Raw genomic sequence first — 12824 nt, 5'->3', positions numbered from 1 at the left:
TCTCCAGACCACCTTCGCCTGAGCAAAATTCCCTTCTTGCTTGGCGGAAGAAGGGGAAGAAGAGGGGATTTCTCTGAAATTCCGAAAAGGAATGAAAATTATTTCGTTTACCCCTCAATTTAGAAGTTCTATCCTGAGGTAAAAGATGACCCTTACCTCCCGTAATGTCAGAAATGATTTCTTTCAAATCTGGCCCGAATAGGGTTTTGCCCTTGAAAGGAATAGCCAAAAGCTTTGACTTAGATGATACATCAGCAGATCAAGATTTTAACCATAACGCTCTACGCGCTAAAATGGAAAATCCAGCATTCTTAGCCGCCAATTTGGCAATCTGAAAGGCGGCATCTGTGATAAAGGAATTAGCCAGCTTAAGAGCCTTAATTCTATCTAAAATATCCTCCAAAGGAGTCTCAGTTTTAAGAGACTCTTCTAGGGAATCAAACCAGAAGGCTGCAGCAGTAGTAACTGGTACAATGCAGGCCGTCGGTTGCAAAAGAAAACCCTGATGAATAAACATTTTTTTTTAGAAGACCCTCCAATTTCTTGTCCATAGGATCCTTAAAAGCACAACTGTCTTCAATAGGAATAGTTGTACGCTTAGCCAAAGTAGATATAGCCCCTTCCACCTTAGGAACTGATTGCCACGAGTCTGAACAGTGTCAGACAAGGGATACATCTTCTTAAAATTAGGAGAGGGTGAGAACGGAATACCCGGTCTGTCCCATTCCCTCTTAATAATCTCCGTGATTCTTTTAGGAACCGGGAAAACATCAGTGTAGGCAGGTAACTAAGTCTTTGTCCATCTTACACAACTTCTCTGGTGGCACCACAATAGGATCACAGTCATCCAGTGTCGCTAAAACCTCACAAAGCAACAAGCGGAGGTGTTCAAGCTTAAATTTAAACGACATAACGTCCGAGTCTGTGTGAGGTAATGCACTTCCTGAATCGGAAAACTCCCCCTCAGACAAAAGTTCCCTGACCCCAAGTCATCTTCCTGTGAGGGAACATTGGAAATAGCTAATAATGTAGTAGAAGGCTCAGTATTTATATTAACCTCTGACCTACTGCGTTAACCCTGTAACACTGGCAACTTAGATAATACCTCTGTAAGGGTAGTTGACATAACTGCAGCCATATCCTGCAATGTAAAGGAATTAGCCGCGGTTGAAGAGCCAGGCGTCGCTTGGGTGGGCGTTAAAGGTTATGACGCTTGGGAAGAAGCTAGCGGTTCACTCTGATTCTCTGCAGCCTCAGAATCATCTTTAGTAATAGTAATAAAAATTATTTGGAAGTGTCTAAACCTCACTAACAGTATTGCACCCACTTGCAAGATCAATATAAAAAAGATATAAAACACAAGAAATAAGTATAAATCTTTTATAGGCCCCTGCACCATGCCACAGCTCTGCTGTGGCGCCTACCTGCCCCTGAATGAAACTGCCGTCACTCGAGTAGCTTTACAGGTCCTCAGGAAGTCCGGTACAACTTTAGCCTCACTAGAATCAAGTCGTGTCACCCTTGCAATCCGGCTGAAGTGCGCGTCTGAGCGTGCGAAAAACAGGCCCCGCCCACCATGGGCGTCATACAAGCTCCGTAATACCCGCATGGGTCATAACAAAAAAATAACATGTCGCCTGACAAAAAAAACCTGTGCCCTCTAAAAACACTATATATCAAGTGAATAACCGCATTAAGAGCAATTCCCAGCGTCAAGCCCCTCTCATAAGTCACCAATTATAACACATACTTGGTTAACAAAAAAATAAAAAGGATTCCAGGTACATTATTTCCTTTTTGTACATAGTGTATACTGCTTACCCTTTCCCCTAACGGAAAAAATGTCAGCCCGTTCTGTATATCAAGTTTCCCAGAATAAAGACTGAACATACCTCAAAGTTTGTTTGCAGCAAACACCGTTCTCCACACTGAAGATTTTCTTACACTATCTACAGGTGCTGTGGGAAACATCATGGACCTCAGATAAACGTTTTGCTGAGATCATCAACATCAGGGCAGAAGATTCTCACTCTCCCTGAGAAAAATAGTACTCTCTGGCACAATTTTAAAATAAAAAATTCTTGATAGAAGAAAATAAACTAACACCTCACTTTACCTCTTCCTAGTACCAACAAGGCAAAGAGAATGACTGGATTGGGAGGGAAGGGAGGAGCTATATATACAGCTCTGCTGTGGTGCTCTTTGCCACTTCCTGTCAGCAGGAGGATAAATCCCACAAGTAAGGATGAAATCCGTGGACTTGTCATATCCGTGCCCTTTATCATTTCCAGGAAATGCAGAAAATGTAATTAATACATATACTCAGCTACAACTGTATGCAGTATACCAACAATAAAATTTTCTAGGTAACAAAAAAAAACACAACACCACCACCACTTGGGTGTCCCAATTTCTAAGTGGGATAGAAATTACTAAAACTTTTAAATTAGCTTAAAAATATGCAGTTTTTTTTAAAAGGGGTTAGTTAAGCAATAATTAAGACAAACTTTTCAAAAGCAGAAATGAATAAGTTCAGGGCTAGTTGCATTATTAATAAAGCAACGAGCACATGTACAACAAGCTATAAAAAAAATCTATTTATAAAAGAATAAATATATATTTTTAGCACTTACCGACAAGCTTTTAAAACCTCTGTTGAACTGGGGTATATGGAAACAGACATGGATGGTATGGTCTGTAGACTTGGTTTGTGACTAATTAAAGGAGAGTGTTTCTTTTTGGGGCTCTGAGAGTCCTCCGGTAACTCTCCATTTACTGTGTCCTGTCCATGGTGAGGACTGTTAAGGCTGATAACACTGTTAGTCATAGTCTGTTCAGTAGATTTTGGAGAAGATGTTGCTGTGGAAATGGCTGAAGATGGGGAGGAGGCAACAGAATTTTCAGTTTTTGTATGAGCATCTGGATGAATGTTGTTAACTTTGTCACAGGTTCCAGAACCCACATTGTTATTGGCTTTTCCCATCAACAAGGCAGAGAGCTGAGGATTGTCTGAACTAAGTAAACCTGGTGACTTTGAATCTCCATGGCTAGGGCTAGTAACAGTCTCTGCCGTCACCTGATGGACATGATTAGGAAGTCCCTCTATACCGGCAGTGCTGTTGGGTGTCCCTTTTGAATGCCTGCTTAATTCAGGCATTGTAGAGCCATTTCCTGAAGGCTTGCTCTCTTTGGTTAAGATAATGCCTTGTTGTCCACCTGAGGTAGCAGTGAGAGAGGAGAGGTGATTGAGAGCAGCCCCCTGCGTTACTGAATTTCTAGGCATGGTAGGATGTCCAACCTGATTTTGAATACCAGTGCCAGCTGCTTGGAGATGCTGGGAAGTCCCAGTGGAAGAAAGAGGCCGTTCACCATTAGGACCTGCCAAATGTGAATTCTGACCTTTATGAAGCCCCTATACAAGAAGAATATCAGTTACTAACACATTTAACAAATACAAAAATAGCTACACATTCTGAAATAACATTAATAGAGCTTCAAAAAATAAAATAAATACTGAGCTAATCGTTTAAGTAACTGTAAACAGTCACTGGACTATTTAACACATTTGCACACCATTTATAAATCTCTTGTTGGGGAAAAACTCAAAAGCATGCACAGCTATTTCAAGAACAGACATGCAATATTTAATGAAAATTCTTAATCTTAATGATATTGAACTAGTTAAACCACTTGATAAAAATCAAATATTAAAATTATACTAACTGAAATTTACATATTTTGGTTCATCTATATTTATCACACGCCGATTAAGACTGGCATTTTTAAAAGGACATTATTATAAATTTGAGCAGAATCATATATGAAATAGGCTTGTACAGTATTTAAAAAAAAAATATAGCAAGAGATATTGGTGTTCCAATGGGTTTTTAATATGCATTGGGTACACAAGAGAATGTCTTTGAAAAAGGAAATTTATGCTTACCTGATAAATATATTTCTTTTACGATATGACGAGTCCACGGATTTCATCCTTACTTGTGGGATTTAACCTCCTGCTAGCAGGAAGTGGCAAAGAGCACCGCAGCAGAGCTGTATATATAGCTCCTCCCTTCCCTCCCCCTCCAGTCATTCAACCGAAGTTAGGAAGAGAAAGGAAAAGCCAAAGGTGCAGAGTTGACTGAAGTTTAATAAAAATAATTACATACCTGTCTTAGAAATGACAGGGTGGGCCGTGGACTCGTCAAATCGTAAAATAAATAAATTTATCAGGTAAGCATAAATTTCCTTTTCTTTTACAAGATATGACGAGTCCACGGATTTCATCCTTACTTGTGGGATACAATACCAAAGCTACAGGACACGGATGAAAGGGAGGGACAAGACAGGAACATAAACAGAAGGCACCACTGCTTGAAGAGCCTTTCTCCCAAAAACAGCTTCAGAAGAAGCAAAAGTATCAAATTTGTAAAATTTAGAAAAAGTGTGAAGAGACAACCAAGTTGCAGCCTTGCAAGTCTGTTCAACAGAAGCATTTTTAAATGCCCATGAGGAAGCCACAGCCCTAGTAGAATGAGCCGTAAATCTTTACAGAGGCTGCTGTCTAGCAGTCTCATATGCCAGACGGATGATACTCTTTAGCCAAAAAGAAAGAGAGAGGTAGCCGTAGCTTTCTGGCCCCTACGCTTTCCAGAAAAAAAAAAAAACAAATAATGAAGATGATTGACGAAATTCTTTAGTCGCCTGCAAGTAAAACTTCAGGGCACGGACCACGTCCAAGTTATGCAACAGACGCTCCTTCTTAAAAGAAGGATTAGGACATAATGAAGGAACAACAATTTCCTGATTAATATTCTTATTCGAAACAACCTTAGGAAGAAACCCAGGTTTGGTACGTAAAACCACCTTATCAGAATGAAGGCAAATCACATTGTAACGCTGAAAGCTCAGAAACTCTACGAGCAGAAGAAATAGCAACCAAAAACAAAACTTTTCAAGATAACTTAATATCTATGGAATGCATGGGTTCAAACGGAACCCCTTGAAGAACATTAAGAACTAAATTGAAACTCCAGGGTGGAGCAATTGGTCTAAACACAGGCTTGATTCTAGTCAGAGCCTGACAAAAAGACTGAACGTCTGGAACATCTGCCAAACGTTTGTGTAGTAAAATTGACAAAGCAGAGATTTGTCCCTTTAAGGAACTTGCTGATAACCCTTTCTCCAATCCTTGTTGGAGAAAAGACAGAATCCTAGGAATCCTGACTCTACTCCATGAGTAGCTCTTGGATTCGCACCAATAAAGATATTTACACCATATTTTATGGTAAATCTTTCTAGTAACAGGCTTACGTGCCTGAATCAAAGAATCAATGACCGATTCAGAGAACCCCCGCTTAGATAAGATCAAGCGTTCAATCTCCAAGCAGTCAGCTACAGAGAAACTAGATTTGGGTGTTGGAAGGGACCCTGAATGAGAAGGTCCTGCCTCAATGGAAGCTTTCACGGCGGCAGAGAGGACATGTCCACTAGATCGGCATACCAAGTCCTGCGAGGCCACGCAGGTGCGATTAGAATTACTGAAGCCCTCTCCTGTTTGATCCGAGCAATCACCCAGGGAAGGAGAGCAAACGGTGGAAACAAATAAGCTAGGTTGAACGACCAAGGCATTGCCAAGGCATCTATCAGTTAGGCCTGAGGATTCCTTGAGCTGGATCCGTATCTTGGAAGTTTGGCATTCTGACGAGACGCCATCAGATCCAATTCTGGTCTGCCCCATCTGAGGATCAGAGTGGCAAAGACCTCCGGATGGAGTTCCCACTCCCCCGGATGAAACGTCTGTCTGCTTAAAAAGTCAGCTTCTGAGGTAGGAGATGACCCTTACCTCCCGTAATGTCAGAAATGATTTCTTTCAAATCAGGCCCGAATAGGGTTTTTCCTTTGAAAGGAATAGCCAAAAGCTTTGACTTAGATGACACATCAGCAGACCAAGTTTTTAACCATAACACTCTACACGCTAAAATGGCAAATCCGGCATTCTTAGACGCCAACTTGGCAATCTGAAAAGCGGCATCTGTAATAAAAGAATTAGCTAGCTTAAGAGCCTTAATTCTATCTAAGATATCCTCTAAAGGAGTCTCAGTCTTAAGAGACTCTTCTAATGCAACAAACCAGAAGGCCGCCGCAGTAGTAACTGGTACAATGCAGGCCGTCGGTTGTAAAAAGAAACCCTGATGATTAAACAGTTTCTTTAGAAGACCCTCCAATTTCTTATCCACAGGGTCTTTGAAAGCACAACTGTCCTCAATAGGAATAGTTGTACACTTAGCCAGGGTAGATATAGCTCCCTCCACCTTAGGAACTGTTTACCAAGAGTCCCGAACAGTGTCAGATATGGGATACATTTTCTTAAAATTAGGAGAAGGTGAGAACGGGATACCCGATCTGTCCCATTCCCTCTTAATAATCTCCGAAATTCTCTTAGGAACCGGAAAAACATCAGTGTAAGCAGGTACCTCTAAGTATTTGTCCATTTTACACAATTTCTCTGGTGGTACCACAATAGAGTCACAATCATCTAGAGTCGCTAAAACCTCCCGAAGTAACAGGCAAAGGTGTTCAAGCTTAAATCTAAAGGACATGACGTCCGAGTCCGTCATGTCCTTCCCGAATCGGAAAGTTCCCCCTCAGACAGAAGTTCCCTGAACCCCAAATCAGATTCCTGTGAGGGTACATCGGAAATAGCTAACAAAACATCAGAGGACTCAGTATTCACATTGACTTCGGTCCTGCTGCATTAGCCCTGTAACACTGGCCTGTAACACTGGCAACTTAGATAATACCTCTGTAAGGGTAATTGACATAACTGCAGCCATATCCTGCAGAGTAAATGAATTAGACGCGGTTGAAGAACCAGGCGTCGCTTGGGTGGGCGTTAAAGGTTGTGACGCTTGGGGAGAATTTGGCGGTATACCCTGATTCTCCTCAGACTGAGAATCATCCTTAGACACACTTTCTTTACATAAAATCTGCGCTTTACATTGTAAGGCCCTCTCAGTACACGAGGGACAAAAAGTAAGGGGGGTTCCACAGTGGCCTCTAAACACATAGAACAAGGAGTTTCCTCAGTGTCAGACATGTTAAACAGACTAGCAATAGCAATAAAAGTCGTTCTTTTCTTAAAATATTGAGCTCTGATTTCAAATTATATAGACAAAAATGTTAATACAAAAACATGTACTGCGCCTTTAAATAATAGACGCAAAAATTTTTCTGTTGTCTTCAAAACAGCATTTGTGGCAATAAAAATTATTTTAATGAGCCCAAAATACTCTATCAGTATTGCATCCACTTGCTGAGATGTGTAAATAAGCAAATAATCGATTTAACAGTTATGACAAAAAAACCCCTTTTTTATTTATTCAGGCCCCTGCACCACGCTCTGCTGTGGCGCCTACCTGCCCCCGGAATACACTGCTGCCGCTTGAGAAGCTTTTAAGACCCTTAGAAAGTCCAGACAACTTAGGCCCCATGCGATCCGGATGATACTGTGCGTCTGAGCGTGCGAAAATAGGCCCCGCCCACCGTGGGCGTAACTCTAGCCTGACTAAGACTCGCATGGTTCGCAAAGAAAAAACAAACATGTTGATCCAAATAAGAAATAAGCCATGTGCCCCTCTTGCATACACCATAAATATCAAGTGTAACATCATATAAAAACATAATTTATGCTTACCTGATAAATTCCTTTCTTCTGTTGTGTGATCAGTCCACGGGTCATCATTACTTCTGGGATATAACTCCTCCCCAACAGGAAATGCAAGAGGATTAACCCAGCAGAGCTGCATATAGCTCCTCCCCTCTACGTCAGTCCCAGTCATTCGACCAAGAATCAACGAGAAAGGAGTAACCAAGGGTGAAGTGGTGACTGGAGTATAATTTAAAAGATATTTACCTGCCTTAAAACAGGGCGGGCCGTGGACTGATCACACAACAGAAGAAAGGAATTTATCAGGTAAGCATAAATTATGTTTTCTTCTGTTATGTGTGATCAGTCCACGGGTCATCATTACTTCTGGGATACCAATACCAAAGCAAAAGTACACGGATGACGGGAGGGATAGGCAGGCTCATTACACAGAAGGAACCACTGCCTGAAGAACCTTTCTCCCAAAAATAGCCTCCGAAGAAGCAAAAGTGTCAAATTTGTAAAATTTGGAAAAAGTATGAAGCGAAGACCAAGTTGCAGCCTTGCAAATCTGTTCAACCGAGGCCTCATTCTTAAAGGCCCAAGTGGAAGCCACAGCTCTAGTGGAGTGAGCTGTAATTCTTTCAGGAGGCTGCTGTCCAGCAGTCTCATAGGCTAAACGTATTATGCTACGAAGCCAAAAAGAGAGAGAGGTAGCAGAAGCTTTTTGACCTCTCCTCTGTCCAGAATAAACGACAAACAGGGAAGAAGTTTGGCGAAAATCTTTAGTTGCCTGCAAGTAGAACTTGAGGGCACGAACTACATCCAAATTGTGTAGAAGACGTTCCTTCTTTGAAGAAGGATTTGGACACAAGGATGGAACAACAATCTCTTGATTGATATTCCTGTTAGTGATTACCTTAGGTAAGAACCCAGGTTTAGTACGCAGAACTACCTTGTCTGAGTGAAAAATCAGATAAGGAGAATCACAATGTAAGGCTGATAACTCAGAGACTCTTCGAGCCGAGGAAATAGCCATTAAAAACAGAACTTTCCAAGATAACAACTTTATATCAATGGAATGAAGGGGTTCAAACGGAACACCCTGTAAAACGTTAAGAACTAAGTTTAAACTCCATGGCGGAGCAACAGCTTTAAACACAGGCTTGATCCTAGCTAAAGCCTGACAAAAGGACTGGACGTCTGGATTTTCTGACAGACGCCTGTGTAACAAGATGGACAGAGCTGAAATCTGTCCCTTTAATGAACTAGCTGATAAACCCTTTTCTAAACCTTCTTGTAGAAAGGACAATATCCTAGCGATCCTAACCTTACTCCAGGAGTAACCTTTGGATTCGCACCAGTATAGGTATTTACGCCATATTTTATGGTAAATCCTTCTGGTAACAGGCTTCCTAGCCTGTATCAGGGTATCAATAACCGACTCAGAAAAACCACGTTTTGATAAAATCAAGCGTTCAATTTCCAAGCAGTCAGCTTCAGAGAAGTTAGATTTTGATGTTTGAATGGACCCTGTATCAGAAGGTCCTGTCTTAGAGGTAGAGACCAAGGCGGACAGGATGACATGTCCACTAGATCTGCAAACCAAGTCCTGCGTGGCCATGCAGGCGCTATTAGAATCACTGATGCTCTCTCCTGTTTGATTTTGGCAATCAATCGAGGAAGCAGCGGGAAGGGTGGAAACACATAAGCCATCCCGAAGTTCCAAGGTGCTGTCAAAGCATCTATCAGAACCGCTCCCGGATCCCTGGATCTGGACCCGTAGTGAGGAAGTTTGGCGTTCTGGCGAGACGCCATGAGATCTATCTCTGGTTTGCCCCAACGTCGAAGTATTTGGGCAAAGACCTCCGGATGAAGTTCCCACTCCCCCGGATGAAAAGTCTGGCGACTCAAGAAATCCGCCTCCCAGTTCTCCACTCCCGGGATGTGGATTGCTGACAGGTGGCAAGAGTGAGACTCTGCCCAGCGAATTATCTTTGATACTTCCATCATTGCTAGGGAGCTTCTTGTCCCTCCCTGATGGTTGATGTAAGCTACAGTCGTGATGTTGTCCGACTGAAACCTGATGAACCCCCGAGTTGTTAATTGGGGCCAAGCCAGAAGGGCATTGAGAACTGCTCTCAATTCCAGAATGTTTATTGGAAGGAGACTCTCCTCCTGATTCCATAGTCCCTGAGCCTTCAGAGAATTCCAGACAGCGCCCCAACCTAGTAGGCTGGCGTCTGTTGTTACAATTGTCCAGTCTGGTCTGCTGAATGGCATCCCCCTGGACAGGTGTGGCCGATAAAGCCACCATAGAAGAGAATTTCTGGTCTCTTGATTCAGATTCAGAGTAGGGGACAAATCTGAGTAATCCCCATTCCACTGACTTAGCATGCACAATTGCAGCGGTCTGAGGTGTAGGCGTGCAAAAGGTACTATGTCCATTGCCGCTACCATTAAGCCGATCACCTCCATGCATTGAGCTACTGACGGGTGTTGAATGGAATGAAGGACACGGCATGCATTTTGAAGCTTTGTTAACCTGTCTTCTGTCAGGTAAATCTTCATTTCTACAGAATCTATAAGAGTCCCCAAGAATGGAACTCTTGTGAGAGGAAAAAGAGAACTCTTCTTTTCGTTCACTTTCCATCCATGCGACCTTAGAAATGCCAGAACTAACTCTGTATGAGACTTGGCAGTTTGAAAGCTTGAAGCTTGTATTAGAATGTCGTCTAGGTACGGAGCTACCGAAATCCCTCGCGGTCTTAGTACCGCCAGAAGGGCACCCAGAACCTTTGTGAAGATTCTTGGAGCCGTAGCCAATCCGAATGGAAGAGCTACAAACTGGTAGTGCCTGTCTAAGAAGGCAAACCTTAGATACCGGTGATGATCTTTGTGAATCGGTATGTGAAGGTAAGCATCTTTTAAATCCACTGTGGTCATGTACTGACCCTTTTGGATCATGGGTAAGATTGTCCGAATAGTTTCCATTTTGAACGATGGAACTCTTAGGAATTTGTTTAGAATCTTTAAATCTAAGATTGGCCTGAAAGTTCCCTCTTTTTTGGGAACCACAAACAGGTTTGAGTAGAACCCTTGTCCTTGTTCCGGCCGCGGAACCGGATGGATCACTCCCATTAATAACAGATCTTGTACACAGCGTAGAAACGCTTCTTTCTTTATCTGGTTTGTTGACAACCTTGACAGATGAAATCTCCCTCTTGGGGGAGATAATTTGAAGTCTAGAAGGTATCCCTGAGATATGATCTCTAGCGCCCAGGGATCCTGAACATCTCTTGCCCAGGCCTGGGCGAAGAGAGAAAGTCTGCCCCCCACTAGATCCGGTCCCGGATCGGGGGCTCTCGGTTCATGCTGTCTTTGGGGCAGCAGCAGGTTTCCTGGCCTGCTTGCTCTTGTTCCAGGACTGGTTAGGCTTCCAGCCTTGCCTGTAACGAGCCACAGCTCCCTCCTGTTTTGGTGCAGTGGAGGTTGATGCTGCTCCTGTTTTGAAATTCCGAAAGGGACGAAAATTAGACTGTCTAGCCTTAGCTTTGGCTTTGTCTTGAGGTAGGGCGTGGCCCTTACCTCCTGTAATGTCAGCGATAATTTCTTTCAAACCGGGCCCAAATAAAGACTGCCCCTTGAAAGGTATATTAAGTAATTTGGACTTAGAAGTAACATCAGCTGACCAGGATTTTAGCCACAGCGCCCTACGTGCCTGTATGGCGAATCCTGAGTTCTTAGCCGTAAGTTTGGTTAAATGTACTACGGCCTCCGAAATGAATGAATTAGCTAGTTTAAGGACTCTAAGCCTGTCCGTAATGTCGTCTAGCGTAGATGAACTAAGGTTCTCTTCCAGAGACTCAATCCAAAATGCTGCCGCAGCCGTAATCGGCGCGATACATGCAAGGGGTTGCAATATAAAACCTTGTTGAACAAACATTTTCTTAAGGTAACCCTCTAATTTTTTATCCATTGGATCTGAAAAGGCACAGCTATCCTCCACCGGGATAGTGGTACGCTTAGCTAAAGTAGAAACTGCTCCCTCCACCTTAGGGACCGTTTGCCATAAGTCCCGAGTGGTGGCGTCTATTGGAAACATCTTTCTAAATATTGGAGGGGGTGAGAACGGCACACCGGGTCTATCCCACTCCTTAGTAACAATTTCAGTTAGTCTCTTAGGTATAGGAAAAACGTCAGTACTCGCCGGTACCGCAAAGTATTTATCCAACCTACACAGTTTCTCTGGTATTGCAACGGTGTTACAATCATTGAGAGCTGCTAAGACCTCCCCTAGTAATACACGGAGGTTCTCCAATTTAAATTTAAAATTTGAAATATCTGAATCCAATCTGTTTGGATCAGAACCGTCACCCACAGAATGAAGCTCTCCGTCCTCATGCTCTGCAAGCTGTGACGCAGTATCAGACATGGCCCTAGTATTGTCAGCGCACTCTGTTCTCACCCCAGAGTGATCACGCTTGCCTCTTAGTTCTGGTAATTTAGACAAAACTTCAGTCATAACAGTAGCCATATCTTGTAATGTTATCTGTAATGGCCGCCCAGATGTACTAGGCGCCATAATATCACGCACCTCCCGGGCGGGAGATGCAGGTACTGCCGCGTGAGGCGAGTTAGTCGGCATAACTCTCCCCTCGCTGTTTGGTGAAATTTGTTCACATTGTACAGATTGACTTTTATTTAAAGTAGCATCAATACAGTTAGTACATAAATTTCTATTGGGCTCCACCTTGGCATTGGAACAAATGACACAGATATCTTCCTCTGAGTCAGACATGTTTAACACACTAGCAATAAACTTGCAACTTGGTTATAATCTTTTTTAGCAAAAACGTACTGTGCCTCAAAGAGGTACTAAACGATTAAATGACAGTTGAAATAATGAACTGAAAAACAGTTATAGCATCAAACTTTAAAACAACACAACTTTTAGCAAAGGTTTGTTCCCATTAGTAAAATAACAATAATTAAATTTGACATAAAAATTACAGAGCAACGTTTTTATTCACAGTCAATATAAAATTCTCACAGCTCTGCTGAGAGAATCTACCTCCCTCCAAAGAAGTTTGAAGACCCCTGAGATCTGTCAGAGATGAACCGGATCATGCAGGAAATATAAGAGTAACTGACTTGAATTTTTTGATGCGTAGCAAAG

General features: G+C 42.5%; 1 protein-coding gene across 1 annotated transcript in view; it reads right to left on the bottom strand.

Moving 5' to 3' along the window:
* KDM6A (lysine demethylase 6A) overlaps positions 1-12824 on the bottom strand; it is a 926232-nt gene that overhangs the window by 236612 nt on the left and 676796 nt on the right. Inside the window, exon 16 of the mRNA XM_053705281.1 lies at positions 2634-3412. Within this exon, the coding sequence (XP_053561256.1) occupies positions 2634-3412 (779 nt within the window). The remainder of the gene's footprint in view (positions 1-2633; positions 3413-12824) is intronic.

Source organism: Bombina bombina, chromosome 3 (assembly GCF_027579735.1).
Source record: "Bombina bombina isolate aBomBom1 chromosome 3, aBomBom1.pri, whole genome shotgun sequence".
Taxonomy (NCBI): Eukaryota; Metazoa; Chordata; class Amphibia; order Anura; family Bombinatoridae; genus Bombina; species Bombina bombina.
The sequence above is the reverse complement of the archived record's forward strand: the minus strand, read 5'-3'. Positions and strand labels throughout refer to the sequence as shown.